The sequence below is a fragment of the Mya arenaria genome, chromosome 3, assembly GCF_026914265.1.
Source record: "Mya arenaria isolate MELC-2E11 chromosome 3, ASM2691426v1".
NCBI lineage: Eukaryota > Metazoa > Mollusca > Bivalvia > Myida > Myidae > Mya > Mya arenaria.
The window spans coordinates 13019609-13047221 of record NC_069124.1 but is presented as its reverse complement, the minus strand read 5'-3'; the positions used below and the strand labels follow the sequence as shown (position 1 = coordinate 13047221).

Below are 27613 nucleotides of genomic sequence, written 5' to 3'. Positions count from 1 at the left end.
TTAAGAAAAAGTATAGACGTTATGAAACCTGCCCCAGGATATTCTTGACAGACTGACAGGTTAATTAGGGTCCAGCCAATCAGGGGTCAAAATATGACAAAAGGTCATCAGTAACGAACCCTTTGTTACCATAGAAACAGTCAGCCTTCGGCCAATTTTAACATGCACTATACTGATGATATTGTTTCAAATGATCCCTTTTTGTATTGAATGATTCAGATGGTTGCAAGCTTGAATGCCTTTTGTTTATTTGTTTAGAAAGGAAGTATACAGATGTTTTACTTGTAAATTATACCTGTATTCTGATATGGTGGTGTTAAGAATACAATGAGAGATTTGTGATTTTGTCAAATTGTTGAAAGATCTCACAACATGAGATCTGAATGATACTTTAAAAAATAAGACACAGCTGATCTTTTGTAATATGAGAGTTTCCAAACTGACATTTGCATGTAACAACACCTTTCATATATATTGCACATTTTATTTCAAATAGCAAAACTTAAACAAATAATCCCCTCAAGATTTACATTTATGCCACAAGTTTGTTAGCATTATATAATTATGGTATTTTTCTTCAAGCACATCTTAAACATAAAACCACAACTATTAAAGAAATAAGCATTATATATGAATAAAAGCAATAACATACTGGTAAATTCTCAACTTGCAAACATGAGTTTCGTGTCAAACCATGACTTAAATGCCCATTTATAATAGCTGTAATTTCAATGTCATCAACTTTTACTTTTATTTGAATATTTTGAAAAATATATCAATGTGATAACTTATAACATGAAATTAATTTCATAGTAATAGTCAGAAAAAAGAAAATTACAAAAGAAAAAGCAACACAAATGTTGCGCTGCCAGCAATGATGCTGGGGCAGTATTCATAAAACTTCTTCAGTCCCTTTCCTAATTTAGGATCTCTTCAGTCATATGAAATAGAAAATAAAAATTTCCATAATACATTATTGTCATTGACCTAATTGAAACAATCATACTTAAATGTTAAAAACACTTGAAAATATGAAATTTTAAGAAAATGACTAAAGCTAGGAAATGAAGTTTATATGAATACCCCCTCCAGGTCTTCCTGGTTGGCAGTTTAGAACTTATAATATCAATAGGTCAATGTGACAGTTGATTGCAAGAAGGTTTTATACAACAATTATAAACATAATTTGGTAATTTTGACAGAATGTGTGAAAATTGCAGTGAAAGATGCAAACATTTAAGTATTTTTGTTTATAATCTGTAGATCAGAGGCTGTATTCATAAAGCATCTTAGTTTGAAATACAAATATTATAAGTACCCTCTATAATTTATGAATTTATTCCTATTCCTTTATTATTTGGTTACTTTTTGTAAAAACGTTTTTTGTTTTCATTAAATTCAACTGAGGAAAAAGGCATTTTTTTCATTTCGTTGAAGATGTTCACTCAGATGCTTTGTGAATACAGCCACTGATGTACATACTTTAAACAAAGTTCTCCATGGTGTTGACATGTTTCACTGTAGTGAGAAAGTTTATAAAGAGTCCAACAAACATAATGCAACTAGTTATTTATTTCCTAGTTTGTACCGGTAATTATAATAAAACACTTGCCAAAATAGAGTATGTCTTTCATATATATTAAAACATCTTATCGAAGGTAACATATATTGTCTAATAAAATATTAACTACACGCATATCAACAAATAAACAATGGGGATTGACTATAATATGATTCATAATACTTTTCTTATATAATAATAAAATAATAAACCAGGTTTTTTTAATTATTTAAATTTTATTTTTTTTTTTTTTTTTGGGGGGGGGATAGGGGAGGGGGTCTAAATAAATGAACCACGAGAGCCAACTTTTCTTTCTTTTGAAATTTTAGCAATAATTTGAAACATATAATTGATGAACCACAACATGTAACCAGCCAAGCCATACCTATCATATTCAATTCATTTTATGTGTCCTTTTTAACATGTGCTCTAAATGAAATAAGTAAGCTTTATCAGCTTCATAATCTGGTCATACATGCAGTAAAAATAGTCATTAACTATAAACTAAAGTTTTAAGAGATATTTTCACCAAAAAAATCCCATCAATGGATGGGTTGTGTAGTCATAAAATTTCATACCAAAATAGAGTATTCTTAATCTTTCATTTTATCATAAACAAGAAAATGATATTGTGAATTATATTTGTATATCAGCTAACAGACATGGTTAAAAAATGTATTACAGTGCTTTACGTTGAATACATTTAGAAAAATAACAATATTTGCATAGATGTGTTTTAAATAAAACAAATAGTAATATGTAATACATTGATATAATATTCACAGGTTTATGTGACTTAGACGATGTTAATGTTAAAAAAATATGGCAAAACAGCAACATCATATTTTATTTCATGAACAGACCATGTCCTAGTACTGGTAAATACAGTTTTAAGCTAAGAGCTTAGGCCAGAAAAAGTAGTTGTTTTCTGATCCCACTGCCAAGAAAAATAGGGTAAGTAGGTTAGGAATAACTTTTTGTTTTTTTAGGTCAAGCTATGTCTGAATAACATTTTCACACTAAAACTGTCCCCATCTAGCCTGGTCAATGTTGATAACAATAATAGTACATTTAAAGGTCTTTCCTTGCAATAAACTACCAAAAATTTAAACCCAAAAGGAAAAATAAAGGTCACAAATAAATTGTCCAAAGACGATAACAAAATTTATGGTACAAACATTAAGGGTTGGTCTGATAACCAATTTTGTTTTGTTAATTCTCATTACATGTAGGAAATGATGGAATTAATCCCTTATGCTATTTACACCAGCAAATGTTAAATAGTGCAATCTTAACTCTCCTCGTGCCCTTTGATGAACGCACTGTTTCACTTGTATTCATATTGCAAGGAACCCAACATCAACAAAATACCCTGTATAGTACAGAACAGCACTTATGATGTCATTGATGCCCCGCTGTTCAAACAGCCAAATTTATACTTTATTAATTTGTCTTTATAGTGAATTTTTCAGCGTTAAAGTTAGAAAATCCCCAAGAAAAAAATATGGAAATATAAACATTAGGTTCTTTGGAATTGCGGCTCATTCGAGTATTATTAGTTTAATTTAATCCATTATACAAATATTTTGCAGACTATAAATATCATATTACCGGGTAATTGTTTACATATCAGTAAAACAGTGCCAATAACTAAAATCACAGAGGACAATGAAAATGAATTTATTATAGCAATTTCCCACAATAGAAGAATTAGTACACTGTATATACCAGTACACACTATATACAGTTTAGTTACATATTATGTAGTTATCTGAAGAACAAAATAGTATTGTAATTACATGTTTTCTCATTTGAAGAATTAAACTACAACTACATTACATGCATGTATAAAATGACAAAGTAAACCAACATTATGATCCACATGTGGTAACCCAATTGAATATATTTTAAGCAGAACAAATGCATCAAAATCAGAATTACCGTTATACCTCAAAATCAGAACCAAGGCCTCAAAATTATAATTAATACCTCAAAATCAGAACCAAGGCCTCAAAATTATAATTAATACCTCAAAATCAGAACCAGTGCCTCAACATCTGATCCAATACCTCAAAATCAAAACCAGTGCCTCAATATCTGATCCAGTGCCTCAAAATCAGAACCAGTGCCTCAACATCTGATCCAGTGGCTCAAAATCAGAACCAGTGCCTCAACATCTGATCCAGTGTCTCAAAATCAGAACCAGTGCCTCAACATCCGATCCAATGCCTTAAAATGAAATCCAGTGCCATAAAATCAGAAGAAAATCCTCAATGTCTAAAATCAAAACTCATGGCTTAAAATCAGAAACAGTACCTCCAATGCCTTCCATACAATCTTATTTTTATTTGCATGATATATAGTATTATAGTAGCATTTGGAAACATTTCTATAAACAATAGTGTAGTGGTATGCTAGTCCACAGATTTAACAGACTGACAGTGAGTGATGAGTTCTATATCTAGATAGCAGAATGCATCTACAATTGTATTAAAAAAGCACATGAACATATGTCCAGAATTCTTATCTGCTGAGATAAAAAAATCCATATTATTTGCTAGACCATAAATGCTTTTAAAACATGATTAGGTGCAGCAAGGAAAAAACTGTTTCCATTAACATCCCCAAAATTTCAACTGGTATGTAGGGAAGGTAGAGATCTTTTTTTTTATTTGGCCAGTATAGTTTAGTATGATCGGCATACTGGTTTTATTACTGCAACAACATTTTTAGTGTGAATCGATATGTTTAAATCACATGGTGTAAGATCTTGTGTGTGTGTGTGCTATTGATTTGACAGATGTATTTCCACAGCCAATCAAATAAGGCCTTACAAACGATCATCATGAACTGTCGACTAGGCACTTTTTATTTTATAGAATACAGAATGCAGGTTTATTCCCCTTTGAAACCCTTAGAAACTCCTATTTGTTTATAAACTTATTTATAACCTCAAAAACTGGAAAAGAATCACTACTAGGGTCCGGCGGCTTCAAGTATCTTGAGTCAGATTACCAGAAACAAAACATTTTTTTGCTATGCCAATCAGAACTCTTGAGCATGACAATATAAGCTTTCAACACAATTGAGCTTAAAAGGATTTCTATGAAAGCACATTCAAACTACTATATTTTTGCATTAACTGTCGTAAATTTGCCAAATGAAAAACTAAGCCATTTCTCTCAAGATGCATTATCAACATTACTAGCTTCCTCAGTTTGATTTGAAGTATTTGTGCCTTCTTCTGAGTTTTCAACATTAGATTGTTCAGTAATACTTTCGTTGTTAGTGTGATCAAAATTCTGACAACTTTTCAACTCAGTCTGGTTTCCAACACAGTCAAGCTTGCTGCTATCAGAAATATCTACTGGATCACTACCAGCTTGAGACTGATTATCAGCAATGTCTGACTGAATATCAATAGTTCCTGACTGGTTGTCAGAATTGCCAGACTGGTTTACATCTGACTGGTTATTTGCTTCATCTTTCTCTGTATCATGGGGATCAGACTGGTTGCTGCTATCCTCTTCTCCCAGGGCAGCCATTCTGTTCTCTGAGATGATTTCTTTCTCCTTGTTGGCCAACTGTTGCTGCTGTATCAACCGTTTCACTCCCATCACCCACTGGTTCACCTGAAATTGTATGATAATGCTTTAAAATGTGTAAAGTTGTGTGATTCCAAGCTTATTAGTCTTCTCAGACATTTTTCAAGTTCAAACTTCTTAGACTTTCTTTCGCTTACAATGTTCACAGAGGGTCAGTGACTATTAAGCCATGACAAAGCTAAACAGCCTTGTGCCTGAACTGCAGAGGTTTGTTTTCAAAACTACTGGAAAGTATGAGCTTGTGTTCGACTAACATGAAATGAAACTTTTTATAACTGTTCAAAGTGATTATAACCTCAGTTAAGTTTAACAAAAAAATCAACAAGGTACCGTCAAAATGGGCCATCCTGTTTACACTAGGTTATCATATTCAGGTCAGACACCAGTAAATAAATTTCCTATATATTCTATAGTCAATTGACCAATTTTCCTGCAATGTAACACTGATTTCTAGTGCTTCATGACCTAACACCATATAGTGGGAGACAGCTCCACTTGTAAAATAAACATTAAACAATGATACAAGAAAGTTATGTCACTCCTAAGGAAAAATAAAATTGGTTGAACATAACCACCGTGTATTTCGATAAAATGACAATATCTGGTGTATGAGGACAAACAATGGTCTGAGATTGTATGCTTTGATTCACTGTCATGCGTTTATTAAAAGAAATAAGGCATATCAATGAGTAGGCACTTCCAAATTGGTGTTATTTGCCTTATAGATTTTCAAAGGGCAGTAACTGATGACTGTGTAGATTGTCAAAAGTCTATATATAAAAAGGCTATTACAGAGTTTTACAGCTGTTCAGCTTATTTTTTTTTAAATGAGATTTTCATGAAATGATACGGATAATGTGTCTAGCTGTGTTTGTTTTTCTTGTTGATGTTTTTTGTTATAGAGTTTAAAACAATTTATCTATACAAAATTATCCCAACTTTTAATTATCCAAAATTATCCAAACTTTTATTTATCCAAAAATATCCAAACTTTTAATTATTCAAAGTTATCTGAACTATTAATTATCCTTTTCAAGTTTTGCCCATAGAAACAAAAAAGCAACGGTTTGTACCTCAGCAATGTGATCAACAACAAGTGCTAGCTGTAGATGGCTGGCTTTGTCTGTCTCACCACTGGATAATGCTGGAAATTACAAAATATAGCCTTGAGAACGATAGCATTGCAAGTCAGTGACAGGAATTGTCCGCTTGTCTCAGTCCATCAAGGACCATAACTGTAGAAATATCGTAGTCAGAATGATATGACTTGCTACATATAGCCATTCTGACTTTATCAAGATGATAAAATGGTTTAAATAAATATCTTAAACAGCTTTAAAGTATTGCCAATTTTAAGTTTTCAAGTATTAAAAAAAAACCTAGATGACCTATGTTTGGGGTGATCATGGTAAAAAACGTTGTGTAGGTTCGTCCCATTTATTCCAAGCCATACAAGTAACATACAATAACAACACAGGAAGTTGCGTTACATAAGTATCAATACATTTCGCACGTTACGTCACTTTCGTACATCGCATTACGTCGTGCCAAAATCCCAACATTCTCCGGCCACAAAATGGTTTTAAGGTATATTCCAATAAAGTCTGTTTAGCGTCCACTACTTCAAGTGGGTATAATTCTAAAATACGCCATTACCAGTAATGTCTACAACTGCAAGGTATCGGCAATCTAGGTTTGAAATCGTCTTGAAAATTGTCCCCTCTGCGGATCCTCTGGTGGTGGGTACCACTTTTCGTCTGGCAGTTGTTCAATGAAACCTCTGTTTTCCTGTTCCTGTATAATATCCCCATAGTTGTTTTGACATTCTCCGTTATACGACATTGACGCATAATTTTGTGATGGATTAGGATGGCCAAACACGTCACGGTCAAACGACTTTGGAACTTGTAAGGAATGAGGCAGTTGGTTGGAAGGTCAGTTGTTCCTGTGTCTGACCAGCCTCCATAATCTCTAGTTCTTTGTTTATCACTCCTCGAAGTTCAGACAATGTCCAACTTCCGGTTCCATGTTCTCTTGATAAGTGACGCCTCGTTTCCGGTGGAAGCCTCTCAAGGATTATGGGAAAAAGCAAGTTTCCATTACTGTCTTCACCTAACGACTCGAGACCTCTGATCGTAGTTTCTAGTCAATCATAGAAATCCCGGAGCTCTCTAATGTTGTTGGATGGGGAAGGCAACTGTAGAGGTGTCTGCATGTATGCAGTTGAAATTTTGTGCTTGAGTCCAAAACGTTCGGTTAACAAATTCAGAGATTGCCTGTAGTTAGCATTGGTTAATGTAAAACATTCGATTGATTTTGCTGCATCTCATTCTAGCAAAGATTTTAAATACCCAAATTTCTGCATGTCTGATAACGTAGGATTTCCGTGAATGGTTGACTCGAATGGATCCCAAAAGGTTTGCCACATTACATGTTCGCTTTTGAAAGAGGGAAGGGACAGTGTCGGCAATTTGTGATAGTATGAAGGTGTGATGATTTGTTGCAATGACTCTACAATCGGCTCTTCAGGTCGAGATGACTGGTTTCCGTTTCCGTATTCTTCTGAGCGTTGGCGGCGGCAGTTGCTTCGGCGGGAGGTGTAGTTGTATTGGTGGAGGTAGCTTCGTCTGATGGTGCTATTTAAACATCAGGGGTTACAGCGGCAAAGGCAACAGCAGGGATAACTGAAGTTACTGCAGTGAAATGCCTTCTCTCTCTCTACAGTCAAAGTTTTAAACGTAAATTATACGCGTTCGTCTCTTTCATCTCACGTGTAGTGTTGTTAACATCCGTTTGGAATACAATTTTATCGTCAAGAATTTTCATTGCACCAATAATTCCATCAATCGAAAATACAATAACTTCAGAAAATACAATAACTTCAATGTCATCTAATTCGTTACCCTCCTTTGTGGTTTCGAGCTGTACAAAATGATTTTCTATGGATTCTCTGTGGCCGTCTCTAAGCGCTATGAGCTTCTGTGAATTCATGATCTATGTTTGGCCCCTTGCACCAAAATGTTTGGGGTGATCATGATAAAACACTTTGTGTAGGTTCGTTTCCTTTATTCCAAGTCATGCATACAATAACAATACAAAAAGTTACGTTACGTAAGTATCAATACATTTCGTGCGTTACGTCACTCTCGTTCATCGCATTACATCGCGCCAAAATCCCAACAACCTTCATGTCTAGGACTGTTGTATGTCTTTCAATAAAATCAGGCAGTAACATTATTGTAGAATGCTTAATTTTTGCATAGGTTTAATTTTTGTAATTTGTTTACGAATCAAAAAGCATTGCAAAAAATTTAATCACCCATTTTTGTCAATGTTAAAATGAAAGCTTTCAATCATTTTAAAACCTCTCGAAATAAGACAGAATTCAAATATTCCCAAAAAACTAAACCAGTCCACAGTACTACAGTAAAGAACTCAAAATTGTTTAGTTTACTGCTTACCTAGAGCCAGCTGCACAACCCTGACCTTTACAGTCTCAGACAGTGATGGCCATTTCTCCTGCAGGATCTCAAGCTTACGTGTGATGTCCTCGTACACCTTTTTCTGAAGTGAAACAAGGTGGCTTAAATCTTCTTATCTCAAAATACAAAATAAAGGATATATACCGCAATATGTGTTTACGTTATGATTTTCAACAAGGGTTGTTGGCTTAGCTACATATATGACTATTATTGTTTGCAACGTATGTACAAATGCCCAAATTTATTTCTTGATAGCTTTGAGCCAAATGATAAAGTTGTCCATGAACTGCTACCAAGGGTTTTTTATTCGAAAAACAGACAAAAAGCATTTTTATGCAAATGTGCAATTGTTAGAAAATAAAACTTATACTTACTGTTAAAATACTTGAGTATCCTTCAAGCACCTCGTTTAATTTTTTGACAGTCATTTTTAATAGGTCAGATTCAGCAGTCACAGACAACCTGGCTATCAGATCTTCAAGCCTTTCATTATCCAGAGAACTGGGAACTGGCTCAACAACTTTTTCAGAATCAACCAACAAAGGCTGAGTACTGGGAACCAATAAAGGCACAAGAACTGGAACAGTCTGTGGCATTGACACATCAGTTGATGGTGGGAGGAGCTGTATTTGGGTGGAAGGTGGAGCCTGGTTGCCAAGGGGTGTGTCTCTGAGACCAATTGGAACAGGTGCTTGCTGAGGGGCCATAGGGGGTCCTTGGATGTCTGCTGGCAGCACAGGATTCAATATGGGTGGACCTGCACTGGGTTTCAACACTGTAAAAAAAGAGTACATTAGCTATTACTTTTTCAAGTTATACACTGTCTAATAATATGAAAAATATAAACATATGAATAAAACAAAAATTAGTCAAATAGTTTATGTATCTTAAAAATGTATTAGTAACAATGCCAACAATTGTCTGCTGTTTGTTGTTTTTTCAGTCATATAAAGGGGTACTTTTAATCCAGAGTTATGGACCTTGCTGTACATGACTTGCATATTTTCACTTGCAATATGAATCAAGTTTCATCTTGAAAACTCTTCGAAAGATGGCAAAGGTTAAAAAAACATGTGTGACAATGGTGATAAAGACAACATATGACATACCCTGACTTGTGCAAACAGTAGAGCTTAATATAAGAATTTTAAAAAAAACATTGTTTTAAATTATTGAAAATTGAAAACATTGTCCCAGACTGCGGCTACTGAGTTGCTAGTCACTTTGATAAACATTTGCAGGATATGTTTAAGCCTAAGAGCAAGTAGATTATCATAAGTGGATTAAAATACACAAAACATATTTAAGAACAAAAATTTGGGGTGTTTTCAATATTAAATTCTTGGTCCAAGGGACATCCAGACATGAATTATAATTTCATTTATATTTGTGCAAGGAAATATTATTAATCATACCATTTGTGAGCATAAAATGTGCGTATTTCTTTCTCATACAGATTATATATCATAGGCAACCTTAATTTGTCTAGTATTCTGTTTGGGGTTATAATTGTATCTATTTCAATAGATTCATGTGTAGATAAATTACTCAGTGACACAAATTTGTTTTGATGCAAATTTTACATTAATGTGTTAAAATGAATAATTTTACAAAAATGTGGAGGCAATTCAACAGTTCAGAGCAGAAGTATAAAAAACTTAACAAATATGAAGGATCTTGTATGTCAACAAACAAAACATGTCCAAGACTTGAATATGACAAGTTATGAGCATTTCTAGCGATCCTTTTTCAAGACATTGACCGCTAAACAGTGTCTGTAACAGTAGGTACACATTAAGCAAAAACATGTCATAAATCATAAACTTAACAATCCGAAAACACTTAATTATCAATTAAAATATTAATATTAAAAAAAAATAAGAATTATTCAATGTTTGCCTGAATTCATGTATTGTTTTTTTTACTTTTGGGCATTGACAGGAAAGTCAATAAAACAAAAAAATATATATGCAAAGTAATGATATGGTTTCACTTTGTTTTTCATGTTTAAGAAAACCCCACAGCATCAAAACAAACCTTGAAGAACTTATGTCTTTTAGTATATATACTTCTAACTTAAGTCACCTGCATGTCCAGGTGCAGTTGAGTTTGAAGACATTGGAAAAGCCACTCGCTTGTTTAACGCTCGTCTCGGCTGGCCACCTGATGGGCTGCCGGTGTAGTTGAACATGGGCGGATCATTCCAGACTCTGTCAGGATTTCCTGAATCATATGTGAATATGTTGTGGAAAATGTTTACTCAACGCACTTTGAATAAACAAAAGAGATAAATATGTTTAGAGATAAATAAATTATATTTAAATGACAAAGGACTAGCACAGGACCCTCAGAGCTGTACTTCACTACATAAGATAGTTCTAGCCTGTTTCAGTAAAACCTTGTTTCTAAGTTTGCCTGCAGAAGCCATAAATTATTGGGCATAATTTTCCATTCACGCCATGAAAGTTACCGTACTAATAAATGGTTACCTTGAGTTGTAACTGCTGGATACAAATCTAAGAGAAATAATTTTCCACCCCATACAAATGTAAGAAAAAGAATAATAATACCTACAACAGTACTGTTGTGTTGTGAATCAACAATCAATAAAAAAGAAATCCACATTATTATACGGGTCATGAACCACTAGCATAAAGTACAACTAGCACACCAGTCAATTGTGAACGCGCCCCCCGGTCCGGGAGTATACCGGGGATAGCCGGGGAAATAAGCCATGTTTTTACCTTTCAAGTGGCCCTGCAGTGCCGGGTGAATGCGGTGGTTTTGTCTTTGCGCCAAAAATGGCCGGAAATGGGCCTTACTTAGAGTCCCTGGGGTGCGGGGGTATTTGCCTTGGATTATACCAGCAGTTTGTCCCCGAAGGAAGGGGATCTTACCCAGGCTTAGCTGGACCGAAACTCCCCGCTATTCTCCCGACCTGGGGGGGGGCCTTGTTGCAATTGACTGGTGCAAAGAGCAAATGGTACAGTCTATCAATCATTCTCCTAAGATTGGCAGACCATACCACCCAGATTAAAGAAGTTTTGGCTCAGAATATGTCAGACGTTACCGCCCAGATTTGGTGGTTTATACAGCCAAGACTTGTGGACCGTATGGCCAAACTTTAGGGATTTCATACAGCCAAGAACAGTAAATTCAACAGTGTACGAAATTCGGATTGGAATCCACTAGCCCATTCGGGCTACCAGATAGGTAATTGTACTAGCCCGAACCCAATTTCACTAGCCCAAACTTAAACACTATAAAGTATCACACGTTCGGAATAACTTTTGGAAGTTTGAATATGATTCTGCAATGGTTCTGATCATCTAATCAAGCACGCTCATACAGTTTCAATAAATGATCCCAAATCTGAACAATGTGTCAATAATAAATTATACTCATAACGTATAATAGTATTGTCATCAAAAGGTTAGTAACTAAAGTTTTCAAAAAGGTAATAAAAAGAGATAACTATTTTTTGAACATATCATTTATTTAAAGGAAAGAATTATGCATGTACTTTAAGTTCTTTTAGCCAATGCATCCTTGTCAAATTCGATATCCACCAGCGATTGTGCAATGACATTTTTCCCTTTTTGACTTTCAGATTCACTTTCAAATTTCGGAAGTTACAACAGAATGTTCTGATGTTTATATTACCAATATTCCTATAATTGTTCTTAAAAATAAATGGCAAAGCAATTCAAAGTTGTAAAATAGAACCTTACTGCAGTGTACACTGACAACGAGTTAACTTTGTCCAACAGATCTTCTTTCACTTTGATTAAATTTGTCAAGAAGTAATCGGGCACCTATTTCCTGTGCATTTTACTTTTGTAGAATGATTATTTTCTTTCCGCATTAAAAACTTAAATACCGGTATCTTTCTTTTTATTTGAGCTAAGGCCTAAAAAAAAAATACATTTGGTTCGGGTTCCCTGACCCTACCTACGGAATAGGCGCCGACCCTACCGTTTTTTTTTAATTGCTTTTCAATATGTAGTTTAAACCTTAAATGCTTATACAGAAGATAACTTTAACATCATTCTCCAATGATGAAAATGATGTTCTTATATAAAGCCTAATAAACAAAAAAAAATAAAAAGCCTACCTACCCTACCTGTTTTTGAAAAGGATGTAACCCTAACCAAACAATTTTATTTTCTTGGCCTAATAAATAAAATATATTGAAACGAAATAAATAAAATATCAATGTTCATATTGCTATTTTAGCATTTTTGATTTTCATGGCCATCGTAGTTGTCGAAAACTGCCGACATTATCTGTTCATTTACATAATGGGCGGAGTTATTGCCGTCATAGAGTTTGACTGCTGCTAACAGACACAGCTACTTGTTAACAACTGATCGATAATAACTTGTCACTTCGGGCGTAAATTAATATTGACATGTGTTTATGTTCATTGATTAATAAATAAACTTTCAGCAGTTGGCTTGAGCCCTGAATCGCAGAGCAATTAGCTTTTTATCAACATAAATTGCAGCAAATCCGAATTCGCCGTTGTCAAGGCAACTTAGTTGCTCGAGTCCCCTTGAAGGACGCATTCTTAAATAATAAGGCTTTGCGTATAAAAAAACATGATGCGTTACGCGTTGTTCAATTGATATGTTTTTCTTTAAATCACATATGGAAAAATTTGGTAGCCTCGGGCTATCGGGCTACCGTAAATTTCGAACACTGATTAAATGCAGGCTTTGGAGCCCATATCATTAAAGTGTAGTCCAAATAATTGTACGTTGACGGATTTTTTTTAGATTTTTGATATGGCAAATCCTTCACGTACAAATTGTTTAGTATCAAAAGTGGGAAGTTATTCCGATCAGGATTCCGGGTTAAAGCATATTGCGTCTATAAAATATCATAAAAACAAGAAATTTTACCAGATAATGTTATTTTATATTAGTTCCGTACAAAAATAAATAAATATCCAACTTATAATTATGAGTTTGACGGCTTTTCTTCATTTCATTCTGTCAAAACATAACGCTATATACATGAAGGGCACCTGCAAGGCTTCATGGCACAGTTTTAAATCGCTCGAAACATTTCGGCCATGGCCGAGTTGTTACGATTGTATAACGAGGTCTATCTCGAAGCTTTGTCGGAGGAGGCCGAGTTATTACGATTGTATCGAGTTGTTCCCCTTCGCATAATTGTTGTCTGTATCAGTCAACTTTCGTTTTATTGGAAAGGTAAACAACTTGTTTTAATGCATGTAATGCTTGTTTAGTGCAAAATAACATTTCACTTACATGGTAAAATATGAATATAACTCTTTTCAACTCAATTTCAACCATAAAATACTTCACTTAAAACAATTTCAATATTTTTAAAACACCCCTATTTTTTGCACATTCCCGTTTAGACCTTAGGGATTGGAAGAATAACATGTCTATTATTTTAGACTACATTAAAGTGTAAACCTTACACTCGACAAAGACCAATCTGAGCTGTGAAATCTTCGAATATAGGCATTTTGGTATTTCGTTCGCTAATCGTTATGCTCCACAAGTCACAGAAAATGTAATCAAAAAATGCTACAGAATAGTTTAACTGTGCGTTTAACAATAAAGAACCGAACCATGACAGCTTAATCATACCTGGTCTAACTCGTGAATCTGACATATTGCACGTCTGTTAGTGGGTCAGTTTAAAATTGAACTTATTTTCAATATGTCTACCGTGCGATATTTGGCAAAAGTTGCAGAAAAGTATTAAATGACTAATATTTTTGACATATCACCAATGTTGTGATCCTTCTGGACTCGATTTGTTTACGTTAAAAGTTATATCGGCATAAAGAGAAACGGTTTGTATTTGCGAAGAGGATGAAATAAGATTTCCGATGAATATTGTTAAATTGTGGGTCGTAGTGCACAAATAGAATGTGCCCCTGGTTAAATCTACCCTAAGATGAAGATTTGTTTTGATAAAACAATTAAAGATGGCATGGCATAATACAATTAACATAAGCTCCAAGAGCTTTTTAAATCGACTAGATATCAACATAATCACGGACCCTTTTAAAGGTTTATAGGTTCATGACATAACCTATAAATATAACATATGTATAATGGCTAGTAAAATAAAATTAATAATTAAGACGAATAATTACAATATACCTTACAAACACATGTAAATAACGCTGGTATAAAATAGTATTTTAAGACTAAAACAATGCGTTTGAGGGTAATATTGCCAAAGTAAATAACTTAAAAACACAACGATTTAAGACGAGTGCGAAGGGCCAAGAATGATAACGTTTTTGAAAGAGGTGCAATCTAAAGGCATGTCATTAAGTAATTTGCAGCTGCTGTAGCAGGCATTTTATTTTTGATAAGTGTGGAACTGGCAAATGTATTGCTTTCGATCTATTGACTTGTCCTGGATGAGTATGGAAAAAGTTTGAACTGATCTTGAACAAAACCATACAAAGTGTTATTATTGCTATGTATACAAAAGTTATAAAGTTATCAAAAAAATAGCGTTTGTTTTTTACTGTGAGCTCTTGAAGAAAGTTTTAATTTAATATCTCGACCTGTTTTAAGTTATTTACTCATTTGACTTTAATGATGAAAAACATAAATGTGATTCCGGTGTGCATATTAACAAGATTGTTTTATTTAATCGCTACGTGGCCACAAATTTTTAAGTTAAAAAACGCCAAATTATTGCTAATATTATTTTTTTCTGAACACAAATCAAATGCTTTTTTTTGGCCTTTCAAGTCAGATGAGTAAACCATAATAATGCATTAGAACTGAATTATTTATTTGCATTTACCTATGTATTGTGCGCCTTGTTGTCGAGCGAGCGTCAGTGTATATCACTGACTCAAGGGACCCGAGTTTAGTGTCCCTCCTCTAGCTTGTATTTTTACTGATGAGGTACGGAATATGCCATACAATAACTGGGTTGACAATCAGATGTTTGACCACTGGAACACCGGTCGTCTTGTGTTTTGGTCCTTGGCCGGGATATAATTTTAAGTGAACTCACCTTCAAAACTGACACCTTCTAGTACCAGAACATAGCAATTCATATTTTGTTGAAACCATTCAAAAACCATATTGAAATGTCAAAATGTCAATTTTCTTAGCTTATGCATATATTATTTCAAGCTACATTTTAAAAGAGTTTAGAACTCTGAAGTCTTAAAATTGTTCATTCTAATATTTTCTTATGTCCCCTCAGAAGTATCCGTTTCGGGGCCAAAAACAGCTCAGACTGCGAGGGAAAGAAATAATCCGTACTATAAACGAAGTTTGAGTTTATTTTAATGAATCATTTATATACGGTATGCGGGAAATGTAAAGTGTGATCTTAGTCCTTTTTCTTAAAGATGCACTCTTACTCACAAATAAGATTTACCACAATTAATACAATTGTTTCAATTTACCGAAAAGGATGAAACCATGTTGAAAACAGTGGTTCTTATGAAGGATACTTTGTTAAATTTGAAAAAAGGTACAGAAAACCAGACATTTCTACCTTGTTAGACGATAGTTTATCACATTAAATCTTTTAGCACTCACCAATCATTTAATAGTTTTGCGTTTTCAGCTATTAAATACACGGTTACAATCTTGTTATCAGTTATTAATATTTTCCATAAATGCATTATTTAGTAAGTAGTTAAAGGTTTATCACTCAAAATTTATTTTTGTTATACATGTATGTATTGATTTTGAATAAGAGTGTTACTTTAAATATTTTATCATCTTGCATCAAAATGGCAGTGTTCACTTCAGTTTTTCACCAATTTTCTATGAGATGAATCATATATCGATTGACTGACCTTTCGATAAGGATACAACATTATATTATGTAGCAACCATTGAAATATTTTTTTGTCATCGTTTGCATATTTTTTGCGATTTCATTATTTCTGTTATCTCTAACCAAAGTTGGTTCTATGTAATAATAAATTTGTTTGGAATTTGAATGTTTGATATCGTTTGCATATTTTTTGAGATTTCATGATTTCTTTCATCTCTAAAGTTGCTACCATGTTATCATAAATTTGTTTGGAATTTGTTCACAATCAGACATCACATTCAGTGCCCATTTAAGCATTATTCATACCTTGTAGCAGCCATTGAAATGAAATGTTTGATATCGTTTACATATTGTTTTGCGATTTCATAATTTCTAATCCCTAACTAAATTTGCTTTTACGTCATAATTTTGTTTGGATTAAATTCACGATCAGTGCCTATTCAAGCGTTCTTCAATCACTCTCTTTTTTAAAACCACTCCGTTACTGATACCAATGCATTCTTTTTACATTGAAAAAAGTGCTTTTTACTTTTTACAGTGCTTTTAAAATAAACGTGAGCCTCATTATCTTGTCGAACACTTACTGGTGCAATAAATTAATGTTAATCTATGCTTTAAAATTAATATCGTGTATTCAAAGAATGCCAACTAATGGTTAAACAACTCTTTGAAGAAGATCTTTGTTTGACGTGTCCTTCCATCAAACCAGCAACTTTATAAACCGTTTTGACTAATGAATTGCTTTAGTCGATTTAGTTCCGTTGATCAAGCAGACTTTTTGACAGGAAGTAATCGTCGTGGAAATTCGACGATGAATAATGAATCCCCGTTTTATTTCATAAAATGTTCATTATTCGGGATAACTGTGCAAACAATATATATTATTGTGTAAGGTGTTGTTTATATGGAAGAACAAAATACTGGTTGGTGGAAAGTTTTGATAGGTTGTGAAATGATATGAGACTCAATTTGACAATACCATTGGCAAACGCAAAACGGCAATGCAAAATGTTTACAACAGTTGTTTTCAAAATTGCAGTTCTACTAACTTTCCTGGTAACAGTTCAATTTTGCAGTGCCGAAGAAGCTGCTCAAACTGTCAGTAATGCATTGGATAAAATACCACTACCCAACGAAAGTAAGCCCATTAAATTATTTCTCAAGCATCATAATTTGTTTGTAATTTAATCAGACAGTTCTGTCTTCTCTTTTTTTAAAAAAATAAGGTTTTGTCATAGCCTTGTTACCGTCACCTGAGGCAATTTGTGCTGTGCTGAGCCTGTGAGCCTGACACTAAAAAAAGGAGATGAAATGGACTTTTTAGCAAAGTTAACATATATATTGATTAGTCCAAAGAATTGTACATTGACAGATTTTTTTATGATCTTTGATATGGCAAATCCTTCATGTACAAATTGTTATGTACCAAAAGTGGGTAGTTATTCTGATCGGGATTCTGGGTTAAAGCAAATTGCGTCAATAAAATATCATATAAACAAGAAATATTACCAATTAATTATTAGTTCCGTACTCAAAAAATAAATATCCAAAAAATTATAATGAGTTTGACATGTTTTATTTCATTTCATACTGTCAAAATATAATGATATATATTCATGAAGGGCACTTGCAAGGCTGCGGTTCACAGTTTTACAACAATCGGAACACCTCGGAAATGGCTGAGTTGTTCAATTGTATTAACGAGGTATATCTCGAAGCTTGCCGGAGATGGCCGAGTTGTTACGATTGTCATAATTGTTTTCTGTGTCAGTCAAGTTTCATTTATATGAAAAGGTAAATCCTGTGTTTTAATGCATTTTAAGCTTGTTTTGGGCAAAATATCTTTGATCTTACATGGTAAAATATGTATATAAACCTTTATTATCTGTTTCAATCATTAAATACTTTTCGAAATACAATTTCCCCCCCCCCCCCCCCCCCCCCCCCGTTTTTGCACAAACCTGTTTAGACGTTAGGGATTAGAAGAACACGTCTATTATTTTAGACTAATATGTTTATAAGATGTCAGATGTAATAGAGCAGTTCTGAAATGAACTGGTTGTCCTACATTATCAATGAATATATCAAGATTTTATTACCCCATCGTTTTGATTTTAAAGCTACACTCTCTCAGATTGACCGTTTTGACAAGTTGTTTTATTTTTTGCCTTGGAATAAACCGATTTTGGCAAAAAAGCATGAAAACCAGTGTTATATGAGACTGCTGACATAAAATCAGATCGCAGGTTTTCATATTTATGATCAAAATTTGACGTTTTTGGCATTTTTCTTAAAGTAACATCAATACCCAAAACTGCGATTTGATCTTTTGTCAGCAGTTTTGTATCACTGGTTTTCAGATATTTATGCATATATTTGCTCAGTCCAAGACAAAAAATAAAAAAGTTGTCAAAACAGTAAATCTGTGAGAGTGCAGCTTTAATTCTGAGTAGCAAAAAATGTCTGTATACTACTTTTTTTCTTTGACAGTTTTGCCTTCCATTGATCATTTAAACAATAGCAGGAGTATTTAATGGCATGTTTAAAATATTCAAATAGTAACTTGATTCAGATTGTTGATATTTTGACAAAATGGCAACATTTGTTATTTAGGAGGACTGGACCTTTTTTTCTATAGGAATTAATCAGTTTTGATTTTTTCGCTAAACTTTTGTGTAATGGTATTATTATTAACATGGCATAACTATAACATTAGTTAAATATACACTTTTCAACCGGCTTCTATTCAGTAATATTGCTCAATTCTTGTTTAAACTGATGTTATAGATACATTTGTTTTTAATTGTAGTCAATTTTCACTTATTTTGAATAAAAGAGCTTGAATTGTTATGCATTTTGTTTTACCAGTTTCGACATTAAATTGCAACTCATTTCTTCAGATGAAATGTGCACGTTTTTTCAATGCCATGTTGTCTTAATAGATTAGATTGGTGTATAATCTAGAAAAAGTTCTACACATAAAATTTGAGATGCACTTTTACAGTGCTAGTGCAAATATTAGCAATACTTTGTGTGTTGCAATACACAATACAATTATAACTAAGTATGTGGTACCTTAGAAAATGCAATAAACAAAATGACTAAAAAATAAATAAAAGTTCACAGGCATGTTCTTTGATCAAACTCACATGGTATAATTGTACTAAAACTGCGTTTGCTTATAGACAAGCTGGTTTCCATTTGAGCTTTCATGCCAGATGACAGTTTTCGCACGATAAAACATATATTAATGACCATTTTTTATTTACATTTTTTTTTGTAATAATAATAGTCACGAAAAGACCCGGTGGTAATTTTAGCAAATAATTCAGCTGTGAAGAGGTACCAGGATCAGGTCAATGTTGTCGAGTAATATTAAATGAAAAATAATTTTTATCTTGACACAAATCATATGCTTTTATTTTGTTTTCACCTGGCAGTAAAGTCAAATGAGTTAAACATGATAATGCATTTAAATAATATGTTTCTTTTATGTGCATCTATCAACTGTAAACCTATTATATGACCCTCTTAAGTGTATATATTAGCTTTGTTTGTCTGGGTGTATCCCAAAAAAATTCACAACTACAGATATATGATGTATCAATGATAGGAAGTGCATATTTAATTTTTTATTTGACCTATATTATCCAAAACTTAAGTTAGGGATCTTTGTTGTTTGTTTAATAACATTTTATTTAAATGTAAACTGATATTAATTTTGACTGACTGAAACTCAAATAACAACATCAATAAATGAGTGACATTTGCAAGAAATGGTGCTATTGGCAAGAAATTTATCTTGACAGAGTAGTTACCCTAAACAAACATATTATTTTAAGGCCTTAGTTATGGAAATTTTCTGAAGCTTCCAGAAAACAGGGTTGAACATGTGTATTTGTTGTATATAAGCATTTTCACTAAATGTTTAGTTGGTGCCAGTTTCTCATCAATTCTTGTAGAATATGGAGGAGTAAATAGCTGTTTAATTACATGCAGATGGTCAATAGGTCAGTGGTTTACAGTTTCCAGGTTTTCATGCTGGTGTTCATTAAGATCATGCATGTACAGGTAATTCTTAATTAATCTATTATAGCAGTGTACAACAGTCCCAAGAGTTCCATTATACAATTACATGGATAATTATCATGGCTTATTTCTTTAAAAATTCCGAACGTCTTAAATAAATCTGGTTTAATCTTTTCAATATATTTAGCTGAACCACTTGTTAAATAAAATAAATTTAAAAAAGATACATGTGATTCATTTCAATTCATTACAATGTTGAAATGGATTGTTTTATACAGTTTATCATTAATTTTAGTTTCTGTGAAAACTTGGAAGAGGCCTAGAGCCTTTTGTAATAAAGATGTTAGTTGTAATGTGAAATTATCTTAGCATCATAATTTCATTATTTTAATACACACAGTGTTGGAAAATCATTAATTTACTTGTCATGAACCGAGACATTCCTACAGAAATTATTTAATTACTTATTTATCTTTACTGAAGCAGGGTTCTGCCCTTTTAATTTTGAGAAATTTTAAAATGTAAAAGCTTTAAATAGGAATACTTAATGCATAAACGCTTCAAGCTCATTTATTAAAAATTATGAAATTTTGACATACCGTTAGAAACAAACACAACTATACAACATTATCAGCACAAACAATGATTCAAATAATTTATTGTTCGGGAAAATAAAATATCTTAAATTTGGGGGAAATCTAATTTTTTCTGAAGTAGCTGAATTTCACGCCCCTGCTAAAGAAGGCTAAAAGGCTCTGGTTTCCCATGACATGAATCAATGTGTGATGCTAACACATGTACCTAAGTTCATTAATTTAACTGGTTTATAATTCCTCCTGTCCAAAATGGTCAATTAGTGGCTATTATTTGGACATTACAATTTTTCTTTAGCTTAAACTTTGCCACTAATTGTTACAACTAGATGACCCCACTAGATGAGTCACTGTTGAATGTACATAATGATAATTACATTAGGTTGTTGCAGACCATTTTCTTATTCCTGACTGTGACTTTAGAAAGTTAGGCTTCAGTCGGATACATGTATATAATCAAAGAATACAGCTTTGCAAATTGAGTTGCAAAAAATGTTGTTACACCTCACCCCCCCCCCCCCCCCGCCCTTTTTGTTAGCCCCATTTTGCCCTAATGGATCCATGCCCTTTTCCTTTTCTTCTTTATAATGCTCAAAAATTAATTCCCTTTTTCTGCTAGAGGAATTTCCTTTAGATACACAGAACTTTGCCCTTTTTTCTTAGCAATCTTCCTTTCTTCCGCTGAACAGACCCCCCCCCCCCCCCCCCCCCCCCCCCGAAAACATATCAAGCAGTCGGACATTGCTAGTAGTTTTTTAAACAGTCTGTCCTATCTTGTCAGACATTTTAGTCAGTGTAAAACTAATATCCAAAGTTGAAATATCCATCACGTATGAAGCCTTTTGACTACTAGCATTTTTTTCCGATGTTTATATTCCAAATCTGTGCAGTGCGGTGTGCAAATAGTTTAAACTAAAATGCGGCTTCCCGGTATTTCCTGAATTAGAATAGACGTCAGTTTGACGTTATTTGCATCCTATACAACTATTGCCAAACTCATTTAATACTATGGCACTTTAAAAGAATATCAGGTCGAGCAAATTAAAATGTGTTAAAATTGCTACTAGTGACAGCCTTGAGCTATCTATTTACAATCAAGTGGAGATGAAGCGCATTTGTGAAGCAACCAATATGCAAAAGTACATAGATGGCGAATGATGAAGACTCTGAATATGATTCAGATATTGACTCTGACTTAGAAATTTCAGCCAGAAAGATTACACCACCCATTTTTCAATTTTTGCTTGTTATCTAACTGATGTGTAATTTACCAGGTGACCGGTCAAAATTGTTTGTCAATGAATAAATTATGTTCAAATCATATCCTGTTATACGTTTATATCATTTAATACAACTAATTTGACTATATACATGTGTACTGAAAATGTCCTACGTTACATAAAAATGTCCAGCATAGACTTTAAAGACTTCAGACAAAATGTCCAGCCTGTCCAAAACGTTTTCTCATTCACTGCTACTGCGTGAAACCTGCCATTTCCACGAAAAAACCTGTTCTTCTTTTGCCACACAGAACCCTGCACTTTTTCTGCCGCCCAGAGCCCTTCAATCCTCTCCCTTAGCACCCTTCTTTAATTTTTCTGCCCTTTTTCTGTGCAACAATCCCTGCCATTTTCTGGGCAACAGAACCCTGCATTTCTTCTGTGCAACAGAGCCCTGCCCTTCGAATGCTGCACCTTTTCTGTGTAACAGAATCTTGCCCTTCTCTTGCTTCACCCTGTTCTTCTTCTGCTGCAAAGAAATGGCCCTTTTTAGTAAGCTACTCTTCATATGAGTATACTTCTGATTTTATATGATATAGAAGGCCTTATTTCTATTTCTCGAATATATAGTACTAAATATTCAATACCTACTTACTGTTTTAACTGTAGATTTAAATGTTTGGATTAGAGATGGTGACGAGTACTAAAATAGGTACTCGAGTACTCTGATAATCTTCAGATCGAGTACTCAGAAAAACTTGATTTTTTATCAAAAGAGACATGTCCATGTACCCTGTACGTGGGTCATTGTTATGATGACCATTTCCATCTGTTTTTCATCCTTAAGTGTCAACTTTTGTACTAATTATTTAACTCTGTTATTAAAAAAATGAGCATTTTGTTGAAATTCTGCTCTGCTGATGAATTATGTTGATAACTTTTTAGAACTTGTTAATTTTATACAATTTTTTTAAAAATATTCCTGAGGAGTCCTGTTGGGGTTGAAATAATTTATGCTTATTATGAAGATTACCTGTTCAAAATATAACTGAAAGATATCTTCATTAAGGAATTAATTTTATGCATAACTGACATGCGCTTTTTAAGAAATTAATTTTATGCATAACTGACATGCGCTTTCCCGCCTTTGCCTGATTTCTTGTATCAACCAAATGGTACCCCGACTGGGTAGATATTGTAGTTGTTTAAGGACAAGGACCCTGCCTCAAACTTGCTGATCACTCTGTGAGCTTTTTTTAAGTCACTGTAAAAACAATCATAATAAAAAATTATATGTACCTGACTTTCTGTAATACAAGATAATTTAACCACTTATCATACAAATTGTAATCATAATGATAAAAGATACATTATATTGCTTTAAGATAAAAATGATCTATATTAAGAATTGCAACATAAAATGTTTTATGTATATTAACAAGTACATGCACTCACTATTAATTTGAAAGCACCATCCATGGTTATCTGCATTTAAAGCCAGTATAGTAAAAGTCTTCAAAAAGTGTTCGCTGCCAGATAGAGACCATTACTAGTATTTCGAAGGGTTGGTAGGTTTGGCATTTTTATTGACACAGTCAAACCACAGCAAACTTTTTTACATTGTGTACAAACCTCTGGCCAGCCAAAACTCTTAGTTCTTTCCGGGCATGGAAATTCTGGCTTACCTGTCCCGGGTAAGTTGACTCGCATGTATTATCGCGCCATTTCAGAATAACATTAAAACAGATAATGATACTGAATAAAATGTACATCAACAAAAATATTACGAAATGAAATGAAACCTGAAAACAGCGACTTCAATCATAAACTATTTGATGTTCAAATCAAGTTGCTGCACGTTGCTTTATTGGCCTTTATTGGCATCAATAAACAACTTTGCATGTGCAAATTGGTAGAGTATCTAAAAACACTGTCAAAATTGCACTAAAATGAAATTTTACGATATGCAAGAAAGGTTTCGTTCACCTGTATGCGACGAGGATGACAAAGTCGGACCCTTGGGCGCAGTCACTGCCTTGCCGGTAAGATATGGTAAGCCTGTTTCCAGCTTCCTCACATGCCCTTGGGTTGGAATTTCACTCATACATGTAAAAGATACTTATGATATATATTCATAAAAACGTAAGTCAGCTTTCTTGTAAGGGTTAAATGAGTGCACCTGGAACACTCATAAAAATCCTTGAAATTGGCAAAATGTTTTGAGAAGCGTCTTTTAGCTTGATCAGTTCCAATGTTTGTTTATGAAACAGGCTTTTGAACCTACCTGAGATATTGTAAAACAAAAGTTATTGGTAGGTTGACTTACCCAAATTGTTGACCTTCGGTAAACTTAAAGATGTAATTGCAAACCAGGCCGAATGTATGATTTATGGTTGCAATGAAACCTGTGTCAACATATGATCAAAGATAGGGAAATATAGGAGCTGATCCACCTACAATGCAGTAAACACTTGTCAGATCTGTACTCATATTAATATATGCCTGCAGTCAAGATTTATATAACTTATAAAAATAAGCACAAAAAGTGTACTTACATGCACTTGCTGTCGGGGTAAATTATGTTCTCTGAATTGATTTTAAAATAGTCATAGTGTTTTTGTCAATTTCTGCAGCCTCCATGTTGAATGTTCGAGAATTACAAAAGATAATAAACAAAGATTACAGTGGTCGAATTAACACAAGCCCGCAAGCCCTGCACTGGTTAAATGTCTTCCAGGCTTGCTCAAATTGTGAATTTCAAAAATCTGGTGCCAAGCAATAGTATAATAGTTCAGGCTTGTTCATCCGAAAGTCTTATTTCGATGACTGAAAGAATAATTTAGAAAGAAAGAATAATTTAGATTTACTATCTGTGAGCATCACTAGATTTTGGCAGCATAATGGTTATGACACAGAGATTTCACAAATTTGGAATATCACTTAAGACGTTAAGTTTTTGGATTGTTTAGATTTGGATTCACTAAAACAATAACTATATGTGCAAAATAACAATTAACATGCCAAAACATTGAAACAATGAATCTCTGCGTCATACTCAGTGTGTTTTCAAACCTTATAATAAGGATTGAACCTTCAATTAACAAACATTAAAAGCATTTTCATACACACATACCTTTTGTCTTGATATAGTTTGTAATGTTTTACTTCTTAAGAATGGCACAAGCAGTGGTAAAGGTATTGGTCATTTTACATGCATACACTCTGGATCACAGTACACAGATTTTGTTTTTGAATCATATTTTATGAAAGGGAATTCTGATGTCCAAGAGTCTTTGAAATTTCTGTTTATAGAGTTTTGGATTTTCGCGGGAGATTGGACAGCATCGGACTCTAACAAATACGAGGCTTATTGACTTCTGAACAAGCCATTTTGACCAGTAATGCATGTTCTGAAAACGTGGAATATATATATATATACCATCTTTACTTCATACCTACATAACAAACTGATAATAATTGGAGATTGATTTCTTAACTTTGCAACATAACCGTTAAAACTACCTTGTTAATAGTAATCAGTGCGGATCTGGCTAATAGATGGCAGCAATTGTCACACTTTTGCTACTATGAGCCATAATAATTGAAGGATGTCATTGTTTCGGTAATCCGCCAAAGTTCCAAGGTAATTAAGTCGGCCTTGACTGCAAATGTGCTTGATTTATTGCAGTGACTGAATCTATTGTAATGCAGGCTGCATGGGCACCGCTTATGTCATTTTAAGAAAATATTTGTAAAAAATCGTTGTTGCCATAAATTTGCCAAATTTGAAAAATTGTCACCACTTTTGCGATTTGGTTGCAAAGGGCGACAATGCTGAATGCTAGTGTGAAGCCTGGAATACTTAGCATTATTGGAATTGCACTTGATTTCAACTACTGTTGTACTATCCGATCCCTGGAAAATAAAGTCAATGTCCACCCCTGGTTGATGATGTTTGAAATACGGTTTTGTTTTTAAAAGCTCAGTTAAACAGTGTTAAAGGGACTAGACACCATAATGGCTTATTTCCTCAAGTATTTCCTCAAAACAAGCCTTGTATTTTCGATTCATGCTAGTTCGAGGTCGATAATACATCATTTTACATGATTAAAAGAATATTTCATCTCTGTCTCAGTTGAGTTTACCCTTTTAAAAATAGCGCATGATGGTTTCCCAATTTATAGTGTGTATATTTAGCATGTGATACATATACCAATGTTTTTTTTCAAATTAACTTGGAATCAAGTGGTGGACAAACCAAGTTAATTTCGAATTGCGCCACTGCAAAAACTGCGAAAGATACATGTGTCGTAAGCAATTTGATACATCAGTAAGTATTAATAATCAATGCATTAATGTACACAATGATATCAATTCTACATAAGTTTTTGACAATTTAATATCTGTTTTTTCTTGCAATGCTATCATCTGGTGTCTAGTCCCTTTAAAGGGACTGTGTCACAGATTGGCACCAAAAAAAGTTTTTTTTCTGTAACGAATCTCAGGACAATTATCTAATAGAATGTGTTATGCTTTGATATCATAATTGTAAAAAAGAAGTACCAAAATGTAAAAAAACAATTGTGTCGGAGACCGTGTTCGAACCTGCGTCGCCAAAATTGAAGTTCAGTGTCTTACTCACTGAGCTACAAAGGCTTATACTAATCGGATGACATAATTAAGATATACACCTACCTTGGTAATATCACGTGATAACACAGACTAGCCAATCATGCAAAAGGAATGAATTCTACCTGGTAGACATACCCAGTAATCTTTTTTAATGGAAAAATACGAAATAACTGCTAAACTTAAATAAATTGTAAACTTCAGTTAGTAAGTTTCAATGCATTGTACACAGCGATGCCAGGTTTATGTCAGTTTTCAACAATTTTCTTCTTTTTTTGTTGCTATTTTATCATACATGAGACAGCCCCTTTAATAGTTCCCATCCAATTTTACAATATACATTGGCACTCCAGAGCCATGTAGAACAAGGTATTCTCATTAGCAGTTTAATGAATATTTGTTGGGTCAAGGTTGTCTATTGTATTGTGAATTTCAAATAAGCACAAATTATATTTATTTACGATCAACTTCAGGATATGCGTAGGTGTATTGTTATGTTATGTAGAGAATCATATATTATGCTGCGTTCGTATGCATGGGGATAATTTGTCCTTGGGGTATTTTTGAACGCGTATTTACAAATTGGCAATTAAGAAAGATGAATATTTTTTATAAAATGCAAATCGTTTGTGTTGAAAAGCACATACGAACTGAAAAGCTAATATTACTAATTCTTATGGTATAAAATCTG

General features: G+C 33.5%; 2 protein-coding genes across 12 annotated transcripts in view; one reads left to right on the top strand and one right to left on the bottom strand.

Annotated features, from left to right (window-relative positions):
* Positions 1 to 469: 469 nt before the first annotated feature.
* On the bottom strand, positions 470 to 14434 carry LOC128228410 (steroid receptor RNA activator 1-like). The gene is made up of 6 exons (XM_052939714.1): positions 14273 to 14434; positions 10734 to 10871; positions 9023 to 9423; positions 8628 to 8730; positions 6240 to 6310; positions 470 to 5193 (listed from the first exon to the last, which is right to left on the bottom strand). The coding sequence occupies exons 1-6, from the start codon at positions 14295 to 14297 to the stop codon at positions 4744 to 4746; spliced, it is 1188 nt and encodes a 395-aa protein (XP_052795674.1). The 5' UTR covers positions 14298 to 14434; the 3' UTR covers positions 470 to 4743.
* Positions 14435 to 17217: 2783 nt separating this feature from the next.
* LOC128226779 (stromal interaction molecule 2-like) overlaps positions 17218 to 27613 on the top strand; it is a 51099-nt gene continuing 40703 nt past the window's right edge. For all 11 annotated transcript variants that reach the window (XR_008259728.1, XM_052936833.1, XM_052936831.1 and 8 more), the window contains exon 1: positions 17218 to 17589. Coding sequence is in view for 10 of the 11 variants with exons in the window: in XM_052936833.1 (XP_052792793.1) it covers positions 17409 to 17589 (181 nt within the window). In the remaining variant the exon portion in view is untranslated. The remainder of the gene's footprint in view (positions 17590 to 27613) is intronic.